We start from the raw sequence: 24,547 nt of genomic DNA, 5'->3' as shown, positions 1-24,547 counted from the left end.
GGGCGCAGACAGGAGCCGGTGGGTATATCCACTTTTATTTTGTCCCTCGTGTGTTTTGGCATGTCAAGGGCACACAAGGGGAAGCGCTGCTCGTGGCCCGCCTTGCTGCCCGCCCCACGCCCCCGCCCCACAGGGCCGGCAGGAGGAACCCCCCCAGTAACAAGCCACACGTACACACAAGCCCCCTCCTCTCCTCCCGGACAGCAAGGAGGCGGCATCGTCCCACCAAGCAGCGAAGCGCTAGGGCTGTGTGTCACGGGGGTGGGGACAGTGAGGACATTTCCTATAGAAAGAGATATTCCCAACCCCCCGAACCCCCTCACTCATGTCCACGGGGGCTCCAGCCCCCGGTCAATTAGTCAGTGAACTTTTGAATCTGCCTGTGCCTCCACAGAGAGGCTGTGAAGGGACTGGGGATAGGAGCAGGGAAGAGAAGGACCCTGCTCCCATCCTCACTGCTCCCACCCCTTTCCCCCCCACACCTGCAGCCCACTCCCCCCACCACACACAGCAAGAGGATGTTCTAGCTGGGAATCCGCTGATAGAAGTAGATGTAGCCCAGGTCCTTGGGGGGCTTCTCAGAAGCACAGACTTTCTGGTCGTTGTAGATCACCCACCTGCAACAGGCGCAAGAGGAGCTCAGGAACACCATTCCATGGTTAAGACAACTCGATTGCACTCACCTGCTCTCAGCCCCAACCCCCCCAAGACCTCTGAAGAAACAGGGGAAAATAGGGATTTAAAGCAGTACCTCAGTTCCCTTACACTGGAAATTCTTACCTGCCATCTTTCTTGATGTGACAAACATAATGTCCACACATAGTTGAAGTGCCCATGTGGCTGATGAAGGCAAACAGCTGATATTCTTCAGAGAAGGAGGAAAGAGGGGATTGTCAGGGAAAGAGGAAAGATGTCTGACTCCCAAACACCCTGTGCAAAGCCTTCTCTAGAGAAGGATCCCTGAAGGAAGCTCTGCTGGGTAATAATTTACAACTGGATCCCCATCAAGCGTGACTGTGTCTTAAGGCCAAACATAGAGGGAAATGGGAGATGCTAACTTCCATTTAGCCTTCTCTCTTCCAACTTTTTATTTGGGCCATGAGTGCTGGATGGGTAAGGCAGGGATTCTACCTCCTTATGTCACTCAGCAGCCAAGCACCTCTGGCACAAATTCTGTGCACAGACTGGAACTGTTTTTTTTCAGTAGGAAACAAAAGAGCAAAAGAGCCTCCCAGAACCACTGGATAAAAGCAGCATAGCCCTTCCTTTCTTTCACTTGATGGCATTTCCCCAACCTCTCTCTTACTGGCTTCCAGGTAATCTTCATCCAGCCAGAAGGGTCTAGAGTACTTTGCCATTCCTTCCCCCTTCCTCCCTGCTTCCACCTCTACAACCAGACCAGCTCTGCAATAGCTGCTGCTGCTAAAACCTTCAGTACTGCATGGATCAGGAATGACAAAGTCATATTGAGTTTGCACCCCAAAATCCACATTCCTGCAGCTTGGAACTCACTTCCAGGCCCATCGCGCACTTTGGGACCCACAGGGACGGATTCAGAGATGGACTCGGCTGCCGAGCGCCCCTCTGAGATATCCATAGCAGCTTCTGCATCGAGGTCATCAATGTGACTGAAGATCCAATCCACAGCACGCTCCAGACTGTTGTTCTGGAAGGAAGAAGACAGTGAACTTCAGAACTCCTGTTCCTGACAAAATCCTTGCACTCTGATGTCACCCATGCCTCTCACCGTGGCTCTAAGCGCTTTCATTGCCTGGTCCCTGGAGAAGCCCATGGAGACAATGGTGGCCACACTGTCTTCTGAAGGAGGGTCTGGGCAGGCAATAGTTGACCCTGGTCCACTGGATCCAGGGAGAACTAATGGGTTAGCAAAGTCTGCAGCAGGAAACACAACACAGCTCAGAGTAATTCGATCTGGCCAAGAGGGTACAGCCCAAGTCCAAACTACTTCAGTTTTCCACTGTGGCAGTAGGACACGAGCACAACAGCCCAGGAGCAGTAAGCTTCACTATGGCCACAGCCTCATACCTGGATCGTCCATATGTGACATGACCCAGTTCATGGCTGCCTCAACCCCACTATTCCCCGTGTAATACACGGCTTTGCGGCAGGCATCCATGGGAAAGCCCATTTCCACCAGCTGGATAATCACCGACTCATCCAGCATGGGTGCTGTAGGAAGACAGAAGTTAGAGCCACCCACTCCCACCCATCCCTGCTTGGCTCCACTTCGTCTCGTGTCATGCAGCCTCCAAAGCCACCACTTCCTGGCTTTATTTCACACCAAGCTCCATCACTCAGCTTTTCTCAGCCACCTTTCTCCTTCAGAAGAGCAGCCTCACACACAGGCAAAGAACAAAACTATTCAACCCATGAACTCAGGAGCAGTGGGTGTTCCAAAAGCTCTGAACCTGACCTCCCATTGTGGTTTGTGAAAATTAAATACCCCTACCAATTAAATCCTGTATAAATCCCATCTCTGCCTCCTCTAAATGCACCGGACATGCCACCCTCCATCTTGCACAGAACAGGAATCAACAAACCCCCTTGCATAACAGGCATGCAAGGGAGGCAGCTGGCAATCGCTGACAAAAGGACAGGGAAAGTCTGAGCAAGTGGGAAACTGCTAGCATGGGACACAAGGCAAGGAGAGCAAGGAAGTGAGTCAGGCATCAGGAAGAGAGGAGGAGAATCACTAACATGTCGGAGAGGAGAAGTGAGGGGAGCAGAAGGAGTCGTCGTCCTCGTTGCCATAGAACCCCAGGCTACCTTTGGGCTCATCTGGTGTCACCAGTGGGGGTGCGATGTCTGGCATTTCTTCTTCTCCTTCCTGCAGCCCCGTTCCCTGCAGTGCAGAGATATCCAGCTCCTCTGGCATTTCAATGGAAACATCTGCAAGATATGGTCTTGCTCAGCCTCCGTGTAGGGGCAGAAACAAAGGACTCGAATGGGAGATCTAGAAGGGTAAGTCCCTGGGGATGCCTGCAGCAACTTTTGGGATAGTTACTTTCCTCCTGGTAGTAATAACCACAATATCCAGATGTGTCTCCCAGTACCTATATGCTCTGTACTTCTCATCCTCCTTACCGAGCTTTTTGGGCACCCAGTCCAGACCAAAAGTGAACTTCTTGATCTGGATGACCAGATAATCTGGGAAAGAGGCGAACCGTGTTGTTCTGAAAGAGACACATAATATTTTTAAATACTTTGTCAGCAAAGATCTAGGGTGTCTAGCTGATCCAAGAAATCAGTGAGTAGGGCAGAGCCATGTCCTGAGCAGGCTGAGGGATGCACCAGTCTGCGCAGCTCTCCTGTGCTGAGCTTAAAGCTCCTCAAACACAGAACCATTTCTAAGGCAGAAGCCCCAACAAGATGAGATGAAATGCAAATCTTGGAGATGAGAAAAAAATAGTACATATTCTCTACCTTTCAATCCTGTATTTTACAAGCCCGGTCAGATTTTGTTTAATTAAAGGTCTAGCCCTTAAGGAATGTAGTGGAAATAATATCTTTTATTAGACCAACGGATACACCTGCAGGAATAGACAAGCTTTCAAGCACAAGAGCACTTTTTTGGATATGAAACAGAAGCAGTGAACTTTAAGTTAACTGAATTTGATTAAACATTATTTAGTTATACAATTTGAGAAAGCGTCTGGAATCTATGAAACAGAGGGGAATGTTTCTGAAAGGAGAAGCACCTGTGAGACAGATACTCATTACCAGGTGATAATTGCAACATGCTGTGGAACTCAATTAAGTAACAGTAAAGCATTTTAATATAACTCAGTAAAAATGAAAATGTTATTTTTCAATGCAATGTTTGTTTATAGCAGCTATTGCTTAATAATGGAGTATTTGTCATAAAAGCTATTCCAACTCTTTGAGGACTTTCACTGCAAAAGAACCATCAGTGGCACCACTGCAGAAAGCTGCTTACATTTGTAATCTTGTCACTGCAACTTTGCAGTTGCATGTGCTACACTGCAGTGAGAAAAATTAAAGCTGTTTTTGAAACCTTGCTACTAGAATTTAAGGTACCATTCTTTCAAAGAACTCATGCATCTGTTACACTTGGTGTTCTGCTCAAATCTTAACAGTTAAAAACTTGAAGAAATTTTAGAGATGGTGAGAGATTTGTGTCATCATATGGTCAGTACTGATTCCAAAGCCAAATTTTAAATTTACAGTAAAAGCTACTAGTTTTCCGAAATATCACTGTGTTTTTGTAGCCCCTCAGCAACTGAAATCTGATGGCTAGGACTTCACTAGCGCTGCTCTTCTGCCCACTGAGAGCAACCACTCCAGCACTGATGGACTGATCTCCTCTCTGCTTCAATGTCCTATGGACCCAGGGTATGAAGGACTACAAAGCTTCAGTAATGGTTCTTCCCCCAAGCTACAAGAAGCCCCCAGAGGTGCAGCTATGGCCAGTTCATCACAGCTTTGCTGACACACACTTACTTGAGAGCCACAGACTTGGCCTGCAAGGCTGTGCTCCAGAAATCATCCACCTGCTCTGGAGCTCCATAGGCCTCTAGGCAGGAGCTGAAAGGCACCTTGGCTCGCACCAGCTCAGGCAGCGGCTGCTTCTCCTCCTCTGCCTGCCTCTTCTTCTCCTCATATTCCAGCAGTTCATCTGGAGAATAAAGCACAGGAGTCAAGGACCACCTCTAGGAACCCACAAAGTGACTGGTGTAAGCTACACCCAGAGGCAGAGCAGGCCTATAGATACACGCCATCGAGAATGGAGCACAGCTTCCAGAGCACAGTTCTGCTACTGCAGTCACACCTGCTTTGCTGCTGAATCACAGCCCAGCTTGTGGTGTCCAAGGGAAAGGCTCTAAAGGGCCATCAGCCTGATCCCACAAAAGCAGGAGAAGGATCTGGCCTCAGAAGTGGCAGAGAAGTCCCCTTCTCATTTAAGGAGTTCTGTAAGAATAGTACAATATACAAACATAGGGTTTGCTACTGTTCTGGCCTTGGCACATTACTGACCTTTGTTGAGTGCAGCATCCATGGGCACAGGCAGCTGCATAATATAGTCCACTCGCTGGGTATATTTCACCTTTTCTGTGGCCAGGCACTTCAGCTTCTCCTCCACCAGGAAACGGAAGACCTCGTTAGGGTTCTCCGAGCTGCGGCAGTTCCTCTGAAGAAGATTAGAAGGACAGATGTAACATCAGAATGGCAGAAAAAATTATCTGCTGTAACAATGATGTCACACAGCACATGGCTGAAGAGTATTCACTTCTGTATCCAGTCCCTTAGAAAAGATAGCAAAGAGGAAACTAAAGCTGACTTCTGTACTCCAGGAAACCATGACATTCCTTCTCCATCCTGGCAGGTGCTAGATGGCTCATTTTCCTGTGTTCTCTCCCTCTCTCTGCTCTGACTGCCAGCTTCTCACCCCCATTCCTCATCCCTTGCTGTGGGAAGAAAATCGAGCTGGACTTTTCCATGGTATGCCAGATAGACTCAACCATTACCTCCACCATGTTGATGAAGTGCAGAAAGAATTCCTGGGCATCCTGCTGTCGGTTAGTGGAAAATTCTGGGTGCCCCTTTCCGATGAGGGACTTAAACATGCGTGGAGCAATGCCATTCTGCATACCCTGCAAATAACAGTGTGGAAGAGGAAGGTGGTCATAATTTGCCAAGCATGTGTCCTGGAGTGTAACACTCTATTCTTAGCCATGCTTTTCTTCAGGTGGCAGGCCTCAGAACAAGCCCCAGCACGTCCTCAGAAAGGGTCCTCCCTCCTTTGCCACGTAGCACGCACAATACCCCACACAACACATGCATCAAGAGGATGCCATATCCAAGACTCACCTTCTGATCAGGCTGCTGCTCCCCATCTGCAGAAGCTGGCCTTGAATACTCCCCAGAAAGCAGTCCATGGCCCAGTTTGGCTCTGGAATGACAAAGTCACTGTTAGGATCAATGTTTCTTCAATCTCACATGCTCCAGGAGCCACATCAACCTATCCAGCTTTAACACTGCCATGGGCTGTCAGTCTCACAGATAACAGCTATCTCTGCTGCACCAGGCAAGATTATCTTATTGTGGTCTGCTCTCTGGCTCCTGGAAACATCACTGCCTTCAAAGTTACCAGGGCTTTAGGGTGCCAATCTCAACCACTGCTTGCACACTGAGTAAAACATGAAGGAACAGCTGGTGCTGAGCCACACAGCAGCTGCGCAACAGCCAAGCTGAGCTGCAGCCTGTGGGGGAGAACGGAGACAACAGGGCACACAGAAATTGTCTGAGCCAGAAATAGACTGCTGTGAGCAGACTGATCACGTTTTCCCAGAGGAAGATTGACTGATGAGGCACTTAATGGACAACAGTATGTGTTCAGCGATTTCCTCCTATGCCCAGACCCTCCTGCTATTCCACTTCACTCCAGTCCTTCCCTATCATTATTGCCATTTGTCTGGAACCAAACCTTACTAACTCCTCCCTTTGCCCAGGCAATAATCATTCTGGCTGTCTCACCTTAATCCCCTCTCAGTGAACACCTCACTCCAGGCTGCTCAAATTTAGAATCCTCCTGTACCACTGAACTCTCTGCCAACAAATGCCACCTTCCATTCCTCTACACAAAACTTCCACATGCTTGTTTGAGAGCAGCTGTAGCACAGACTTAATGTTAAAATGTTGTTAAAATGCAACCTCCTCCCAAACCTTGTATTTCTCCTTCTGCATATTCTCCTGCACAGTAGTTCTTGAGGGAAGCCTCTTTAAGCATACATAAGTTATCCACTGAGAATAAAGCTGCCTAAACCTACATATCCCCTTGCTTTTTGCCATCTCTCTCCAGTGCAGACAGCAAGCCTCTTTTAACTGTTATGCAGACACAAGCTGGCTTCCAGAAATCCCCCCAGTTTAACAGGCATAACACATGAAATACATTTCAGAGCCTCTCATGCACACAGGGTCCACTCTGTCCTCTCCACCTAGGGCATTCAGCTGAACTTCCTTGGCTTAGATCCTTATTGATCACTGAGGATCAGTGTCTGGTGACAGGCAAGGAAAGAGAGGTGAGGCTTGAGGGAGAATCCTGGAGCAAAGCAGCACAGAGGGCATGCATCCAGGCAGCCTCAGTCTTCCTAACCTCACCAAAATTCTACGTACACTTGTGTGCTGAAATCCTGTGTGGGGTCAGAAGGAGCACTTTGGAATATCTTCTCCAGCTTGTCCACATACCTGCAGAGCAAAATGGAGCAATCTAAGGGATATGCAGCTTCATCTGGTAAAAAATGCAGTTCTGAGCATGATTACTGCAACAGAAGCTCCCCTCTCTATGAGACTTTTGTACTGATCCCAGACTAATGGAAAGGAGTGATTAAGATCACTTACTTTCTCTGGAAGTCTGGGATACTGAACAGCACCTGCATCACAGAGTTGAGGTAGCAACTGTTGCCCAGGTTACGGATACCAGTGTACCCAGGCCCATAGAGGGGCTTGAGCTGAACACCAGACTCCTGGATGAGCTCCCACTCCCCAATGCGCTGGTTCATGTCTATTTCCAGTTCTGTCATTGTCTTGTCTGTCTGTGGAGGGAAAGAACAGGAAAATCCTCAAAGACTCAAGGAAACATCAGAGGTGTAAAAAGTGCAATGCTGTAGATAAACAGAGTCAAATCCATTTTGTTTTATTCTATAAGTAGAGGAGGAAGAAACAAGAGTTGTTTCCATATATATGAATACCTGAGACAGAAAGAGGAGGGAAAAGAAATATGGGAGAAATCTGAACCATTCCCTCTAACGAGGCGTGGAAACCACATACTAACAGAAAAAGCTCAGCACCTGGGAGTCTCCCTGCCCACAGTACTGACATACAACCCTAGCTAAATAAACCTGAGGGACATGAAAGAAAGGCAAAAAAGGCAATCAAAGAAGAGAAGCAGAAGAGACAACTCTGTGTGACAAAAATCCCCAGGGTTTCTTGACCTGGTTCAGCATAGCCACAGACAGCTGGAATCCAACTAAGACACCTCAGAGCTGCTGCTCTCTTCCTCTGGGCCTATGGAGAACACCACTTCCTCCTCACCTTCTGCATCTTGAGCATGTCAATCCCAAAGTGTGCCAGGTGTTCTGCCAGGTTGGGATCTAACACCATGTCATCCTCATCATAGGAGTAGACATCTATGCAGGAAAACAGAAAAAGGAGAAACTTATAATGGCCTGTGATCTCAAATTCACAGCTGCATGAAGAAACTGCTCAGAACTAGGGGTTTTGACAAACTGAGCCATTGGGGTTTCTGCCCTTTCTCAGCAGAGTAACATAACAGACAGAATACTGAGATTCCTCCTAAACATGTGACAAGACAATTTTGTCACCCATCAGGGTACAGAAGTACACTTATACCAGAAGGAAGGAAAGTGGATTACTGTGCCATATACTCTCCACTCAGGATTTGAACACACAATTCTTTGTGAACACACCCCAACACAGAAAATCACATGGCAACCTGGATAACTATTCTAAAAGCTCCCAATTACAAGGGAGAAGCTGAGGAAGGCAAGGTTCTTTTACCAGCTTGTTCTTTGCACACAAGAATCAAGTCAGAGTGGCAAAGTTCACAATGAGATGGCACTGCATGTTCCAGGTCACGAGATGGCCAATGCCACCCTGATACCTGCAAGAGACCTGCACCAGCCTGAGTGGTGCCTGCACCCCTAGCCCTGGGAGGCTGCCCCTCCTCACCAGCCCCATCAGGAGTGATTGTTCCCAGTTTCACAGCCAGAGGGTAGCCGGTTTCTCGGTAGTGCTCGACCGCGTGGTTGTTGCCACCGCTGCCATCGAAGTAGCGCCGCCCACAGAGGATGGCTCCGTCAGTCATGTTCAGCCACAGGTTCTCCTTCATGTCACACTTGCTGCACTTCCAGCCACTATTGACGAGGAACAGAGAAAAGGAGATCAGAGGGAAAGCCTCTGGGTTCTGCCTCCCAAGCCCTCGCCATTGCTGCCCACTGCAATTTCCACTGTATAAGCAATCTCGCTCCTCTTTTACTACAGAACACTGAGAATCCTGATATACCTTAGCGTGCCACCTACAGATCTACTGTGACAAGGCACACTCAGAGACTCTTTACCAAAGAGGTCTCATCTGCTGCTGCAGCCCAGCACAGGAGAAGGGCCTGGGACACAGAGTGGCACAGCAAGTTCCAGTACTGTGCTCACCATGGCGGGATGCGGACGTCGTTCTGAAGCTGCTGCAGGGAAAAAGCGTGCTTGGAAACACGTCGAACCTCCCCATCCCAAGCCTGCACCTCCTGCTTCCGTGAGGCTGAATCTGCTGTCAGGATGGCCTCAATAGCACTGGCAATCTGGAATCAGGACAGCAGGAGAAAACATGAAGGGCTGGCCTACCACAGTAAGGGCACAAGAAGCTTCCACTGCCACAATACTGCAAATTTAGGCAAGTTGCTTGAGACTTTTGGGAGCCTCAGTCACACACAAGCCAGGACTCTGTAATATAAAGCACTGTGTAAGTGCAGAACAATCCTGATGACCACCAGCTGAGACTCCACAGCATGATCCCTCGTACAGGGCAGTTTCCTTCTCTGTAACAGTACATTTCCTCATTAACAGTAAACACAGCCACCCAAACATACCCTGTCTTTGACCATGTCTGGTAGTCCCTCCAGCCCATCACGTGGAATATCCAGATGGTCTGGCAAAATTACTATTTTTACATCTTCGTCATATTCAAATTTTTCTTCTGTGATGTCAAATCCACCTTCTACACCTACAAGAAGAAAAAACATTGTGGTAACAGGTGAAACAAAAGAGCTTGAAAAGCTTCTTTCCCCACAGCTTACATGAAATAAGGCACCATGACTAAGACAAAGACCTAAATCAGTAATCCACAATCTTTCTACTGCTTCTGGATCCCAAAGCTTCTGCTAGTGGTGTGGACTTCACAGGAAAAGTTATAAGCATAGTGAGAACAGGTTTATTTTCCCAGCTTTTTTTACAGATGCTTAAAAACAATCTCCAGACTCTGGTTACAACCAGGAAGAAAACCAATCCTCCTCTAGAGAGGCATTGGCCAGAAGAGAGCCAAGATAAAGCACTGGTGTTCATCCTTAACCACAATACTCAAGACAATGACTGGAGATGTGCATGAAGAGATCACCTTTATGCCAGGACAAAGGTCAGGTCTACCAGCATCTTTAAGAAGCCTGCCTTTCTTTCTTGTCCTTTCCAGAAAGGATAGTCTAAAATCCCACACTCAAGCAAGAACAACCAGGAGCTCCTTTGGAACCAAAGTATCCAGAATTGCAGAAGAAGTCTGAACAAAGATATAGTGACAGTAGTTTCTATGCCCACCTAGCTGTGCTTTCCAGAGGTTGCACCAGAAACTGTACAGCCATATAATTGTAAAGAGTCATCATGGGTGCTCACCAAAACATCTGCAGTTTCTGCAGGTTCCCTCACGTACAGTTTTTGGATTATGTACTCAGAGGAAAAGCTTGGCCTTCTCTGTTCTGCAGATATTCACATCCTATGTCCCAAAAGGCAGAAGACACATGGCTTATCAGCAGCCTAAACTCCCTGTGTTTTTAACCTGAGTTTCCTTTATTTTTGTAAAAATTGCATGCTGTGACTGCAATAATCTCTGAAACAAGTATCTGAACATCTGCAGCTGCAACAAATCTCTGAAGGGAATAAAAGCTTTTGACGCTCAGTGCTTCTGCCTCAAGAATCCTGTGTGCAACACAGTTCTGATAAGCACTACTGTATTTCCTTAAAACATTCTTATCAAAAATATCCAGTCCTATGCTATCTCCTGCAACTCCCTCCTTAGGTACCTACAATTTTTACACTATGCACAAACTGCTATGTATGAACACAATGGTTTTAGAAAACAGTCACCAGCATCATGCAAAATACCTAGATAATCCTCTTCTGTGCCTCTTCAGCACAGCCCAGAGACTTCCTGTCACCACTTCATAGAGTAAAGCAACACACAATCCCCCAGGGCATGACACAATTCCTGAACCCTAAACAAACCAGACTGGTGAGGTCCCCTCAGGTAGTTAGGTGAACCTTCTGAGGCTCCAGATGAGGAGGAGGGTCAATAGCCACCATCCTGCCCTGAGGTATGCTGTGTCCCTTTCCATGATGGTACCTAAGCACTGCACACCACAAAATCCATCAAACAACACGGAGACACAGGAGGCAGGCACTGTCATTGACAGGGGAAAGTGAGGTACAGAGAGATCAAGGGCTACGTTCTTTTCACAAATCTTTCTAGCACTTTAAAAAAACATCTCCCACGTCAGGATTAGCTAAAACACCACAGTTCAGCTAAGACAAAGATTAAAAAAAAAAATCTTCTCCTGAACTTGGAGACCATTGTCTCACAGGGCTAATACTTCCTTTTATTCTCTCCTGCTCCATTCACACCACTAAGCTGTTATTTTGCCAAGCCACAGACACCACTTGTTGCAAGACCTTTGTAGAATTCAGGATGCAGAAATAACTCATAATGCAGACCGGGCCTCATCTCTCCCAGAGCAGCATAATCACATATACATATATAAGCATTGGCTACCTGAAGAAACAGAGACTCCAGCCTCAGTTTTTCTAGAATTGATCTTTGGGGCTCTACTCAGTTCACCAGCAAAACAGAGAGCAACTGACAGTTTTAATAGTAGTGTTTGTGTTCTGGCAGCAGAGTAACCAAATAAAAAGTGATCCAAAATCAAGATGTTCACAGTCCAGTTTCTGGATTTCCCTCTAGTGGTCAGCTTCCAGAAAGCCAAGAACCTGTTACTGCTACAAATGTTCCCGTCCCTTCCTTTATGTGTCTCCTTAATGGCTCAGAAATTACCAGCTGAGACTGCTCCAAATAAGCAGCATCTCCACTGATTGCCATGACAGCGCTCTCAGTTGGTGAAAGACAGTAATGGAACACCAGCCTTGTTCTTTTAAAAAAGGAAGATTTAAAATATATTTTATGTTTTAATGCTCATATGTATTTCCTCCAGCATCAGCCTTATAAGACCTAATGAGCCAAAAGTCTTAATGCATCATTTTCCATTAATTTCTTCCCTGTCTATATCAATAATGCTAGTTCAATATCAGAGGAGTTTAAAAAATAGTTTTTCTGCCAGGAGCTTCAAACTCAAACTTACTTCAGCTTGATGCTGGGTACATTGTGTTTAAGCAACAGTTCCAGTCTGGTGATCCCCACACCAAGCTGAGCCAGGCATGCAAGGCCATGGCAGAGGATAAAAAACATATTTATCCATGGAAAACAAGATGCAACTTTGGACACAGAACACCTTAATGACTGTTCTACAAGAACTGCTCATCCAAGACACACTCGAAAACGAAATGAACAAACAAATTAATTTGGCTAGGGATACTAGCCAAGAAGAGTAAAGCAAAAGAGACAAACCAGGCAGCTCAGGATTAGCTGAACACAAGGAGTTCAGTACATAGCTGCTTCCTTACCAATAGCCAAGCGAGTTGGTTTCTTCCTCGGGGGGTCCCCAGCACTGGAGTTGGTGTCTTCTTCCTTCTGTGGCATTGAGAAGAAACAGGGAAATAAGAGGTAAGGGGACAGGCATGCTGTGGCAAGACTTACAGGTTGAAATCAAGCTACCCTGAAAACAGGAGGAAACCAGACAGGAAGAACAAGGGCAATCCATACAACAACTCAGCATAAGCAGAATTGAAGCATGAGTGTCCCTCAATTCACCAGGAAAAACAGCAGTTGTATCTCAGGAGAGAAAACTCTGTATCTTATGGAATACACAGACACAGCTTGCCTTTCGATTTCAGAGCAAGTTTGAGGGTAGGTATTTTCATTTTTTACCGGTTTACGTGTCCTTTTGAGGTGCAGGTAGACCCGCTGGCCTGTTTTCTGATAGTGCTTTTCCACATACTGCTTCCCAAAGCCCAGGAACGTGTTCATGCAGATATACAAGCCGCCATCTGACTCCTGGAAGGAAGGAGGGACAAAACTGAAGGGAGGTGGTAAGGAATGCCATTCCAGCTGCTAGGATAGGCATGGCAAACTAGTCATTATTCGTTAGGTCATGGCAACAGCTCATTCCTACATAGCAGCCATGAATAGCCAGTAAGAAATAGGATGACAAGCCCCAGCCTGGCTGTCCCAGAAGAACAGGTACTCCTGTCACGATGATGTATTTAAAAAACTATTTGTGTGCTCCTTTATGGCAAGATACTACCAAATCAGGAAGGCCTGAGTTTCCATGAGAGTTTGTCTCGTAAAAGGCCCTCAGCATGCACGGTTTACAAGTTCAGAGCACGGTACAATCATTACCAGCAGATCTGTGGCACCCTGTCCGTACGCGTGACTCCCAGTGCCACAGGGAATGCTGCCAAGCTACAGTGTGAGAGGAAGGTTAACAGACCACTGTTTACTTTTGCTGTTGTGTTCAAAAGCCTGTGAGCAGCTTGGAAATGGATACAGAATGCACCCCCACCATCCCACCAGCAGCTGGACAACATCACACTCATTCACCAGATATGCTTTTCAAATTGAAGGGGCAGGGGACCCAAATGCAGAGGCTGGAAAGGAGGAAAACCACTAAAAAGCTTTCAGAAGCTGCTGGGACTAAGACAGAGTGGGCAGTGCAGGGTCAGGCATCACTGTGGAGCTCGGGGAGGGAAAGAGGGCGAGGATGCCATGTGCCACTTCCTCAAGGACCCGTATCTTCCAGCCGCAGCCCATTCCTGCTGGGCTGGGGCTCAGCCCGGACGGGCGCCCACGAAGAAATTCAAGGGGAACCTCGCCCTCCTCCCGCTGCCTTCGCCTCCCCGGGTCCGCTCAGGCCGCGCGGGGGTAGCGCAGGAAGCGCAGCGATGCCAGCGCGGTGGAGATGGCTGGAGAAGGGACCACTGCCATCTTAATGACACAGCACGGCCTCGCCCCCCGCCTCCCGGGCCACGCCGCGCAGCGAGGCCGGAGAGGCGGCTCAGACCCGGGCAGGGCGGGACCCCCGGCCCGCCCCCCGCCGCCGAGGGCGGGCCCGGGACGCGCCCGACCCCCCGCCCCCCGCCGGACAACAAGTGCTGGCGAGCCCCCGCCCGGAGGGTTCGGGCCAGGGGCGCTCCCTCTCTAGGGGCTGCCGGCGGGCTGGGCCGCCGCTGGCTGGGGCGAGCGCCCTGCCCACGCCCGCCCGGCCCCAGAACTACAGTCCCCATCGCACCGCGGGCGGGCGGGGCGCGCCGCGGGGCACGCCGGGCGCAGTAGTCCGCGAGCGCCCTGCGCGCCGCCCGGGAGCGGCCGCCGCGGCCACCGGGGAACCACAAATCCCGTGAGGCCCCGCGCAGGCGGCGCCCCGGCCGGCGGCGGAGTGGGAGCCGGCCGCGGCGGGAGTAGCCAGGGCGGGCGAGCGGGCCGGCGGCGGGGCGCGCTTACCGGCGTGTCGAAGGAGAAGGCGCACTCGTCCTTGTGGACTCGGTCGCCGGCCTTGGGCACCCGGATGGACGGCAACACCGACAGCAGTGCCTCGCTCAGCTCCGCCATGACAGCGGCTCACAGCGGCACCGCCCACAGCCCCGCCCCGCCCAATCGCGGCCCAGCGCGGTCAGGCGGCTCCTGGCCAATCGGCAGCGAAGCTGCGGGCCGGACTCCCCGTGCCGACCCGCCGGCTCGCCCAATCGCGACCGCTCTCCGGCCATCGCGGGAGGCGGTGCCTGGCTCCTCGACCAATAGCGGCGTAGAGAGGGCCGAAGGGGCGGGTCTGTCCCCGAAGATTGACAGCGGGGCGAGGCGGGACGTGACGGGCAGGGACTGCGGAGCCGACGGGCTGGCGGGGCGGGGAGGTGGGCGTGGCTCGGTGAGCCCCGCCCCCGCGCAGCGACCAATGGGCGGCGGCACCGCCCGGCACGCGGGAGATTCGAACGGCGCGTCCGGCGGCGCAGGGGCGCAGTGCGGCCGCCGCCGCCATGGGGGCCTCCGGCAGCGCCCCCGCCACCCCGGCCGCGCCCCGCAACAAGCACCTAGCGCACGTCAGCGACCCCCGCTCCCCCACCGCCGGCATCCTGCGCACCCCCATCGAGGTAGGCGCCCTCCCGCCGCCGCTTCCCCCGGCGTGGCTCCGGCCCGCCGCCCCCACGGCTGCCCTCTCCGCAGGTGGTGAGCTCCCCGGCGGGCAGCCCGCAGCTCAGCCCCGCCGAGTCGCTGGCGGGCACTGACCAGGAGCGGGACCCGCGCTCGCCCACGCCCGGTATCTCCCGCACGCCCATGCGAGCCGTGTCGAGTGGTGAGTGAGGCCGCCGTGGGCGGGCGGGTTGAGGGGCGGCCTGACTCGAAGGCTCACCCCGTCCCCTCCGTCCCCCGCAGACAGCGTGGACCGCCTGGTGAAGCAGCTCAGCGAGGCCTTCGGGCCCGAAGCCGCGGCCCCGGAGCCGGCGCCACCGGGAGCGGCGGGCCCCGCCGAGGAGCCGGCGCGGCGGAGCTCCCCGCCCTCCGAGAGGCCGCCCTCTCCCGGCACGGCCCGGCCCGGCCGCCCCGCCGGGCACGGCCCCTCCGCGGGTAAGTGCTCGGGGTGGGCTGACAGCTCCGTGTGCCCGCAGCGCTGCCGGGATGGCTGCGAGTAGGTCGGGGCTCCGGGCCCCATCTGGCACGGGGCCTTCTCCAGGCCCGCTCCCCGCCGGAGCCGGTCCCTAGCCCGCGGTTCGGCTGCTTCCCGCCGCCTGGAGCCTCCGCAGCCGGGGCACCGCTCTGGGCACCGCTGTGTTATCAAACCCAAATTGTTTTCAGCCTGTATTCAGAATCAAGAGGTATATGACAACTCTTCCCCTCTCCGAGATGGATTTGTGGCTGTGGAGACTTGCCCAGAGGGACCTTCTAGTTTCTCCTTGGGAAGAGCTATGGGGCGAGGGTGGGCAGCACACCCCTGTGCTATGGCTGAGCAGTGCTGGGAGACTTTGATATAGACTGTGTATGCTTCAGAAAACTCTGTGCTGAGCACTGCTCCCCGGAGGAGCAACAGGGACTGCTCAACCTGGAGAGGAAAATGCTTAGGGGGTATCTTATTAATAGATAAAAATACCTGAAGGAAGGCTATAAGGAAGGGAGAGCAAGGCTCTTTTCAGCGGTGCCCAATGATGGGACCAAAGGCAAAGGGGATAGAATGGTGCATAGGAAGCTCCTGAACATCAGGAAGCATGTTTTTTTTTTTTTCACTGTGAGAGTGACCAAGCACTGGAGCAGGCTTCTCAGAGAGGTTGCAGAGTCTCTATCCTTTGAGATATCTGAGACCTGGACATGGTCCTGCACAATGGGCTCTAGGTGGCCATGCTGGAGTAGGTCGTCTGGAGTTCACTTCCAGCATTAACCTTTCTGTGATCCCTTTGCCTCAAAGCCCTTGGGTAAGTCTTTGATAAAGGCCAGGAGACACTTAAAATCCAGGACCTTTGAGCCTTGTCATGATGCACTGTTGTGTTTCCTTTTGCCAACTAGTGAGCAAGCCCGTAAGACCCAAGCCCAACAACAAATTCATGGCGACACCTGGAGGAACTGGCCGCTCTCCCCTCAGCATTCTACGAGATGATAATTCTCCCAGTGCTCCTGCCCCTCGCCAGGTAAAGCTTCATGGGTCATACTGAGGGAGGGAGATTGAGCTAAAAAAAAAAACCAAACCAAATCCTTTCATTTCTATGTCTTGTAGGATCCCAGTTTAGAACTGTGGCCTCCTAGGCCTGTAGAGATTAGTAATTTCATGAATGTTTTTCTGTGGGTCAATCTTGACACTAAATGCATCTGAGTCTTGTTCAATGTCTGTCTTTGGCCTGACAGTGAAATTCCCCATTTCAGTGAGTTATTTCTCTTTAGGCCGTATGAAAAAGTCACTCTTGTATGTTGTCACAAGAGAGTCCAAGCTGAATGGCCTGAAAATAGGCTACATATTCTGCTGAGAATTAACTAACCTTCAATTAACTTGTGTTCTACACTCTGTGTTTGGGTTTTTTATTTCTCTAGGGCAAGAGGCACGTGTTGGTAGAGAACCTTGGAGAGAAGAAGGAAGTGGATCTGAGCAGGAGCCTTAAATCTGGGAACTATGCTTGGAGTGACTTGAACAAAGAGAACCAACAGTGTCCTTTTGTGGAGAACTAAACAATTTTCAGGATCTTCCTATAATTTGTTCTTATGTTTTGAGAATTTTCTGGTGGGGAGAAATCCTACAATAGACTGAAACCCCAAAGCAGTGGTCACATTTGTCACTTATCCCTATTGGGGAAAGATCTCTCCCTCCTCTTCCTAGCTTGTCATGTTTTATGTCCAGCACAGACTTTGTGTATTTTATTGTATATCATCTGTATTGATTTTTCCATAGAGTTTTTATCTCTAGTAAATAAATTTGTGTTCAACCTTTGCTGACTGTATGTCCTGATGGTGTGCTTGCCCAGCACAATATTTTCTTTGGGACAAGGGTTCAGGAACAAATAGTTCAACCTTCTATTAGCCTTAAAACTGCCTTATCCCCTGCCTGGGGCATGCTGAAGGGTATGGCCTTGAATCCATGTATGACAGCATGAGCTGGGGAGCTGCAGCTCCCTGTGGGACACCAATGTATATCCAGTGTCACCTCTGGAGTTGTACTGCTCCTACACTGACCTGAAACTGAGTTATTCAAGGGTCTGTCATGAGGGTGAGATCCAAAATAATGTGCAATAGTATTGTCCATAAATATTGACATTCTGTTGATAAGTTACTAGACCTTGTTGAGCTCCAACTTGGGACCCCCCAGGATGTTGCTGTGAGCCAACAAGTGGAATAGGGGATGAAGAAAATGGCTGCCCTGTAACTGAGCTAAAATATCCAAGCTTTGAAAGGATGCTTTCAGCTCACTATCCTACTTCAGCCTCTTCTCAACTAAAACATGAGGAACACCCTCCCCTGGGGGCTGTGAGCTAAAGCAAGGTCTGTGGATGAGGTGTTGACTGGTTGAGACCAGCAGGCAATATTCACAGGAAAGGAGTTATGTTTGCAGTAGCTCATTGCAATGCTGGAAAGAACACAGCCTGCAGTGCTTCTGTGAGCTTTCTTTATTTGCCTGGGCTATGAAGATCTAAACAGACTTGAAAACATGGGCTGATGGCTACTGGTTAGATAGGGTTACCATACAATGCAGGAGTGAGGCAAAGAAGGAAGGAACAGCAAGAAGCAGACAATAAATATAATATTCCCTGATATTCTGGCAGGTCTTGAGGGCTACCTTTCTGCCATTTATGCATAGATAAGACTTGAACTAAGAAAAGAATAAATATATTCCCTGCTATTCTGGCAGGTCTGAAGGCTGCCTTTCCCCCCTTTATGCATCAATAGGACTTGAGCTAAGTGTTCCTCCATGGAAATGAGCCAGATTTACACTAGCTTTATGTTTGAGGTGGTGCCATAGAAATCTCAGACCCAGTGTGTCTCTGAGGCTTGTCTGCATGGATACAGGACAGCTGCACAGAGAAGTTAGGCAGAAGTAAAGCAGGGACAGAGCTTAGTCTGGGGTGGGTGCTGCATGAGGGATCCTCTGAAGGAGGAGGATGGGTATCAGTATGGGTAGAGGTTTGAAGGAATGTGCAGGGTGTCTGGATTGTACTGCAAAGTCCTGAGATGTAAAGAACTGGTCTTTAAGCCTTCACAAGGCTGGAAACTGCTGGGGCTGTTTAGAGGAGGAGAGAAGGGCCAGTGCATGTGCTCCTGCTCTCCAGCTCCCCCTGCTTCTCCTCCCTGATCTCCTTTCACTCTGGGAAACTCCTACAAGTGACCTGTGTCTAGAGACAAGTGGGAGTGGTAGGTAGGCGTTTCTGTTGTGGTCATCTGGTGATGCTGTTTTGCCTGGGCTCGGGCTGTGTGCTTCCGCTGCTCTTCCCCTCTCTGCTGGCATCCTCAGTTCCAGATCTTGAGGAAACTGTCCCAGGAGCCAGTGGCAACAGCCATCCCATCCGCTGTCACCCCCAGGCAGCTCACTCTGTTGTCGTGGCCAGAAAGGATTCCTGTGGAGGGAAAGAAGAGCCACAGATAAGACTAAGACAGGATGGGGTTCTTCTAAAGGCTGAGAAACAGCAATGCTGTTGCTGGGCTGTGTTTCATGACTTTTCAGAGGGTAGGGGTCACATCTGAAGGAAGAGTGTTGTGAGTTCTGGGTATGAGCGTCACAGAGTACCCAAATGTTCTGGATGGAAGCCCTGGTGCACAGTTGGCTTGGTGCCTGGCCACCAAGTGGCACTGTGAGCACCCAGAACCGGTGAATGGCAAACTAGGAGAAAGGAAGATATTCTGTTGGTGGTTGTGAGCAGTTTTAGCTAAGAGGAACCTTCTCACCCCCTCGTAACAACGTTGTTTAAAGGCTTGACTTCATAACAATTCATAAATCATAATCAATTGCTTTTCTACGCCAGTGAGAGCTGCCCTAGTTCTGGTGTGCTCCCTAAGTGCGAGGATCTTTGCTGGGTTTCAGTCAGCATTGGATGCCTTCCGTTCAGAAGAAATAAGAGTCTTATTTTCCCTAAGGAGGCCTTGCAGGGAGAGAAAGAGCCACTCTTGGAGGCACTCACCCACACGCTCTGCTTTCAGGGAGTCCCAGATGTTGCAGTTGAAGTCATCGTAGCCAGCAAACACGAGCCGCCCGCTGCGGGAGAGGGCGATGGAGGTGATGCCGCAGATGATGGTCTCGTGGGAGTAGGTGATGAGCTCCTGGTCCGCCCGCAGGTCGAAGAGGCGGCAGGTGGCATCGTCGGAGCCGGTGCAGATGGCCTCGCCGTTGGGGAAGAACTGCACAGGGAGGGCACACACCGCCTCTTAGTGAGGCTTTTCCTTTGGAACTCCTCAAATTGTCACCCCCCTGCAAACCACCAGGAAGCCATGGAGGCAGGAAAACCTGATGGGACCAAACGCTGGATCATACAATTTGAGTCTGCTGAAGGGGGAGACACTGATACTTCTCATAAGGTCTAATAAACCCCTTCCACTCCAAGAAAACAAGTGGCCTAGGGAGCTAGAGCTGTTGCAAGACACCTCAGTGCACGAGGAAGGATTATTCTGACTCCAGCTGTTAGGTTGGGCCTTGACAAGTGTCCACCCATTGTCCCCCAAGCTCATTTTCTGTGGTCTTGCTCTGAGGAATAAGCAAAGGCTCCTCAGGAGCAGGTATGGCAGAAAATCATGTGGCTGGCAAGGTAGCCATGGGACAATTGAGAAAGGTTTTACTAATGGACATGAGTGGAAGGTGCTTTGAGTGGCAGACTGCATGAAGCTGGCAGGCTCATTTGGTCAGCTACAAGGATTAGTCTGGCAGGTTTCTTGTCCTGCTATCTCTGCAGCTCTGAGGGAGGTGCTTCCTCCCAAATGTCTGAGCTGCCTCCCATGAAAAGTCAATCTTCAGAAGATCTCCCTGGGATCCCAAGTCCCCATCTCTTCCATCTGGAGCTGACCTCAGTGAGTTAGGTACTCCTGCCGCCTCACTTGTGTCTTGCTCCAGGGCTGCTGGAGTGTGCCTGAGCCACAGCTCCCAACAGATGCTGTTGAGCAGAGCTGAACCAGCACCTGTGTCAGGGTGCTCAGCTCCACAGACCATGGTGTGCTGCCTGCCCAAGACTTGGATGCTTTGGTGCCTGGGGACAACCTTCCTCCAAACTTTAGTGAACTTGGGCACTCTCTGCTTCAGGCTGGATCATGGGGCCAAGGTCTAAGACCCTTGCTACTCTTGTGATTGTGACACTCCTTCCAACCTTGTCTCAGGGCTGTTTTGGAGCTGTTCCCCTCCATTTTCCTCCCTAGCACTGTGCAGACAGCATACATACGGAGATGGCGTTGATGTCGGACTCGTGCCCTGAGAAGGTCTGGCGGCAGGAGCCCTCCCGCACATCCCACAGTTTGGCAGTAGCATCACAAGCCCCAGAGATGAAGAGTTTGAAGTCAGGGGAGACAGCCAAGCTCATGCAGTCTCCAGTGTGACCAATGAACACAGTCTTCTGCTGCCCCGTCTCGATGTCCCAGAGCGCGCTGCAGGAGAAGGGAGGAGAGGAGAGAATGTCTCAGGGCCAGCCTAGGCAGGGCACACCTAGAGCCAGGCTGAAGAGCTGTCCCACTCACAGACAAAAGGAGGGAAGCCTTGGCTACAGCACAGGAAATGGGTGAGAGCATCCCTGGATCAGCTGTATACAACAGGAGATATCTTCACAGCTGTTGTTAGCAATACCTTCGCCAAAACAGAGTTAGACTAAGGCTGGGGGTGTGTGAGGTTTGGCATATTCCCGTAAGTGCAACAGCTGGAGGGAATACTGGGAGACAGTAAGAAGGACATAAACTGCAAAAAACAGCAAACAGCTGAAAAAGGTCTTCTGTGTCCACGCTTGTAAGATACAAAGCTCTTGTTCGGTGGGATCCCATACCACAGCCAGGCAAACAAACCCTGTGTAACCCTGATCTCTGGCTGAAATAACACTTGTCCTTGGTCAAGAGGTTCTTCCAAAGCAGGTATAGGGATGGGATGGGATGAATAAAGGCTCAGGACTGTTCAGAGTCACAGCACAGCAAGCCCTAAGAACCAAGAACCAAAGGATCCAGGCACTGCCTCTGCAGTGTCCGTTGCACAGAGGACAAGACTTGAGAAGTGGAGAACGCATGCATGCTCCACATAAAATTAAACCACTTTCTGTCCTGGTATAAATGACACTGTTCTTTGTGAGAACTATTGGCATGGTCCCTACTGCTTGACCTAGCCACAGCTGAGAAAAGAAGCATCTGTTCTGCCAGGGGAGGAAGAATGGATGGGGCTTCCTAAGGTGCTCTCTGTGCCTTGTGGAGCAATTCCTCTTTAGACAGTGGGGTGCTGAAGAGCAGAAGGACTGCACTTGTTGCTGTGATAAGAGCAGAGGTCACGTCACTAGGATGCAGAAGAGAGCACTCACCATGTGGTATCTCCAGAGCTAGTCACAATATTATTGTCATCAAGAAATCGGCAGCAGGAGAGGTATCCTGAGAAGGAGGAACAAGCAAATATGAGAAAAGAGGCAGGGATGGAAGGGTGAGGTTTGGCAGCACAGGGCACCCAGCTGCAGGCAGGCAGTGCACACACCTGTATGGGCTGAGAGCTCCCTGCTCACTTTGACGCTGCCTTCACGAGACTTGAGGCTGTAGATGGAGCACATGTTGTCAAGGCCTCCACAGGCCACAAAATTGCCAGAGGGGGCATAGGCACAGGTCATGACCCAGGAGGAACGCAAGGGGATGGCATGAACCTGGAGGGGACCAGAAACCATGTCAGGACTCTTGGCAGCAGAGAGAGCAGGTCAAGGACACCAGCTACAAGGGGAGCCACTCCAGCATCCTGGTTTGCAGCCACCTGACTCCTACCTTGTTAGTTGTGTATGTGTCCCACACAATCAGTTTCCCATCTTGTGAGGCACTGACCATAAGTCTGTGAGAAAGGAACAAGACCGTGTTAGTAGCTTTCTCCCCATCAGAGCCTTCCTGCCCATCACACCCATGCGCTGCCCTGCACCCAGAGATCAGCAGCAGTGCTCTCACTTGGAGTCTGTGGACCAGTGCAAGGCGTAGATCTTGGCCAGGTGTCCCCGCAGGGTCCTTCGGGTCCGCATCTGGATGCGTCCAACAACCTCCACCCCAGACACAATCTAAAGAAACAGCAGCGGGAGAGAAAGGATTTATCTTGGACTAGCAGGAGCTTTACTGCTTGCCACATCTCTGCCTCCTAATTCCTTCCTGACCGGACAAAAGCCCCCCAGAGTGGTGCTAGCTTGCCCAGGCAGCCCCACCCCTTACCTGAGCAAGCGTTGTGTCTGCACAGGCTTTCCGAGCATCCTGGAGACAAGAGCAGATGAGACAGATTAAAATTGTGGTGAAGGCAAGGACAAGTGAAATCAGCAGTCATTGTCTGAGGGCTACTGGTAGTAGGAGCTGTGGCTTTACTGTGTTCGGACTGTGGCCGACACTTTGTCTGTCATTAGGGCAGTTAAATGTCAGGAAGGTGAGCCAAAATGTGCCCAGCATCCTGTTTGCTATGCTACACCCTTTCCATAGACTGAAAGAACCTGACAAACACCAGCTGTCTCTCAGACAGAGGAGATCCTGGGGATTCACTACACCCTTGGGACCCCTGTCCCCTCTTCTCTCCCTTTCCCTACTGCTCTTCCCCCACCACGGTGTGAAGATCTCCATTAGCATTCAAAGGGCTGTGGAGAACTGCAGAGGGCTCCAAGTATGCAGCTGGAGAAAGCCCAACTCCAGCTTGTGGCTGAGGAGGAAAGTTTGGACATGCAGCGGGGGGGGGTAGACATGCTCTCAGCAGTCTCATTGCCAGCATTTACCGCAATCTGCTTCTTCAGCTGCTCAGCCTCCTGCTTCATCTGCTCCATTTCCCCCATCTTTCTGACCTAGGGGTGGCTCCTCCACCTGGGGCAGCCTGGATTCTGGGGAGACAAATCAAAGGAGAGAGGAGTGAGTTAGCACACTAAGGTGACTGCTCAGTTATGGAAATGTAGATGTCTCTGATAAAGGATTGGTGACCATTTCCTGGCCGAATACTCTGCCACAGCTGTATCTGGCCATAGCCCTTAGCATTTGGGAAGACTGTGCTGGTCAAAGGTCCATTTCATCTTGTAACCTGCTTACATACACGTGCAGAAGCTAAAGAACTCCAGAGCCTCTTTCTGAGGTTCTGGCCTCACTTGTCCCTCATTTTTAACTTCTCCATTCCAAGCCCTGGGTTCTCTTCATCAGCTTCTCCCTGTTCATGGCCAAGCTGTCTGTCTCAGCTCCAGGAGGAAGACACTTGATGAAGGGAGCCCATTGGTTATTTCCTACTCTTTGTCCTAAGCAAAGCCTCACCAGGCAGGACCCACCAACTCTCTGATCCCCAAGGAAATCTATGGGGAAGTTGAGGTGCTCTCTCAGGGCTCCCTTCCAGTTCCACATCAAAACCAAACCAAACAAAAAAAACAAACAAACAAACAAACAAACAAACAAACAAAAAAAAACCCAAAGCAAACCAAAATAAAATTTATACAAAGGTGGATGCCTAGGGAAGGATCTAAGAATAACATAAGCTGATGGGGGTACATCTTCTACTTGCCCAGCCCCAGCTTTTCACGGGCGTCCAAAGCTAGAGCAGCATTACTGTATGCAAGTCCTTGATGGACTTTTCCTTCAGTGCATTTGTCCACACCATCTTTGTGCCCATGCCCAGTTCAGCCTCCTCAGTACCCCATGGTGATGGCTTCCACAGCTGGGTGGCAGACTCTGCAAAGAAGTTCCTGCTTCTATCACTACAGTGGTAGTAGTTCCACCTGACAGTAGCTATATTTTGAATTGGAAGAATCAGCAAATATCTGTCTCTATTCACCTCTGCATCACTCAGGATTTCATACATCTTTGTCATACCCATCTCTTTTCCAGACTGCAGAGCAAACTTAGTTATTCCTCCCATGTAAGCTGTTACATCCTATTATCTCTGTTGTTCTGTGGGCTTTTGTTCAGTTTACAGAGCAGAGATGATGTGTTTTTGCAGGGAGA

General features: G+C 50.4%; 3 protein-coding genes across 6 annotated transcripts; 1 reads left to right on the top strand and 2 right to left on the bottom strand.

Moving 5' to 3' along the window:
* Positions 1–14: 14 nt before the first annotated feature.
* USP5 (ubiquitin specific peptidase 5) lies at positions 15–14,638 on the bottom strand. 3 transcript variants are annotated; one of them, XM_056495653.1, is made up of 20 exons: positions 14,429–14,638; positions 12,857–12,982; positions 12,493–12,559; positions 9,642–9,775; positions 9,208–9,353; positions 8,731–8,915; positions 8,074–8,168; positions 7,381–7,574; positions 7,156–7,227; positions 5,851–5,932; positions 5,508–5,633; positions 5,017–5,170; positions 4,483–4,657; positions 3,106–3,194; positions 2,788–2,910; positions 2,047–2,190; positions 1,748–1,893; positions 1,513–1,666; positions 781–865; positions 15–617 (listed from the first exon to the last, which is right to left on the bottom strand). In XM_056495653.1, exons 1-20 carry the CDS (start codon positions 14,534–14,536, stop codon positions 524–526), a joined length of 2,499 nt encoding a protein of 832 aa, XP_056351628.1. In that variant the 5' UTR covers positions 14,537–14,638; the 3' UTR covers positions 15–523. The 3 variants fall into 3 exon arrangements, with proteins under 3 accessions (XP_056351628.1, XP_056350773.1, XP_056352494.1); XM_056494798.1 differs by having other exon boundaries at positions 2,719–2,910; positions 14,429–14,603; XM_056496519.1 differs by having other exon boundaries at positions 1,532–1,666; positions 2,719–2,910; positions 14,429–14,585.
* Positions 14,639–14,894: 256 nt separating this feature from the next.
* On the top strand, positions 14,895–17,390 carry CDCA3 (cell division cycle associated 3). 2 transcript variants are annotated; one of them, XM_056484265.1, is made up of 6 exons: positions 14,895–15,072; positions 15,146–15,275; positions 15,356–15,412; positions 15,443–15,547; positions 16,478–16,599; positions 16,997–17,390. In XM_056484265.1, the coding sequence occupies exons 1-6, from the start codon at positions 14,959–14,961 to the stop codon at positions 17,129–17,131; spliced, it is 663 nt and encodes a 220-aa protein (XP_056340240.1). In that variant the 5' UTR covers positions 14,895–14,958; the 3' UTR covers positions 17,132–17,390. The 2 variants fall into 2 exon arrangements, with proteins under 2 accessions (XP_056340240.1, XP_056340156.1); XM_056484181.1 differs by having other exon boundaries at positions 14,896–15,072; positions 15,356–15,547.
* A 1,511-nt stretch (positions 17,391–18,901) lies between these two features.
* Positions 18,902–23,400, bottom strand: GNB3 (G protein subunit beta 3). Its single transcript, XM_056483185.1, has 9 exons — positions 23,344–23,400; positions 22,799–22,837; positions 22,544–22,650; positions 22,370–22,433; positions 22,092–22,254; positions 21,925–21,991; positions 20,815–21,016; positions 19,570–19,786; positions 18,902–19,008 (listed from the first exon to the last, which is right to left on the bottom strand). The coding sequence occupies exons 1-9, from the start codon at positions 23,398–23,400 to the stop codon at positions 18,902–18,904; spliced, it is 1,023 nt and encodes a 340-aa protein (XP_056339160.1).
* Positions 23,401–24,547: the final 1,147 nt, after the last annotated feature.

Source organism: Oenanthe melanoleuca, chromosome 1, assembly GCF_029582105.1.
Source record: "Oenanthe melanoleuca isolate GR-GAL-2019-014 chromosome 1, OMel1.0, whole genome shotgun sequence".
Classification (NCBI taxonomy): domain Eukaryota; kingdom Metazoa; phylum Chordata; class Aves; order Passeriformes; family Muscicapidae; genus Oenanthe; species Oenanthe melanoleuca.
This window is presented reverse-complemented; position numbering and strand designations above follow the sequence as displayed.

Bases quoted from the DNA above. Each gene is read 5' to 3' on its own strand.
- CDCA3 (XM_056484181.1), top strand. From the start codon at position 14,959: ATGGGGGCCTCCGGCAGCGCCCCCGCCACCCCGGCCGCGCCCCGCAAC. The intron at 15,073-15,145 runs GTAGGCGCCCTC...CCCTCTCCGCAG, and splicing joins TCCTGCGCACCCCCATCGAG to GTGGTGAGCTCCCCGGCGGG. The intron at 15,276-15,355 runs GTGAGTGAGGCC...CGTCCCCCGCAG, and splicing joins CATGCGAGCCGTGTCGAGTG to ACAGCGTGGACCGCCTGGTG.
- GNB3 (XM_056483185.1), bottom strand. From the start codon at position 23,400: ATGGGGGAAATGGAGCAGATGAAGCAGGAGGCTGAGCAGCTGAAGAAG. The intron at 22,838-23,343 runs GTAAATGCTGGC...TCTTGTCTCCAG, and splicing joins AGCTGAAGAAGCAGATTGCG to GATGCTCGGAAAGCCTGTGC. The intron at 19,787-20,814 runs GTATGTATGCTG...CTCCCTGTGCAG, and splicing joins CCGACATCAACGCCATCTCC to TTCTTCCCCAACGGCGAGGC.
- USP5 (XM_056494798.1), bottom strand. From the start codon at position 14,536: ATGGCGGAGCTGAGCGAGGCACTGCTGTCGGTGTTGCCGTCCATCCGG. The intron at 8,169-8,730 runs GTGAGGAGGGGC...TTTCCTGCATAG, and splicing joins AATCACTCCTGATGGGGCTG to ATGTCTACTCCTATGATGAG. The intron at 7,228-7,380 runs GTAAGTGATCTT...TTTGCTCTGCAG, and splicing joins ATCCCAGACTTCCAGAGAAA to GTATGTGGACAAGCTGGAGA.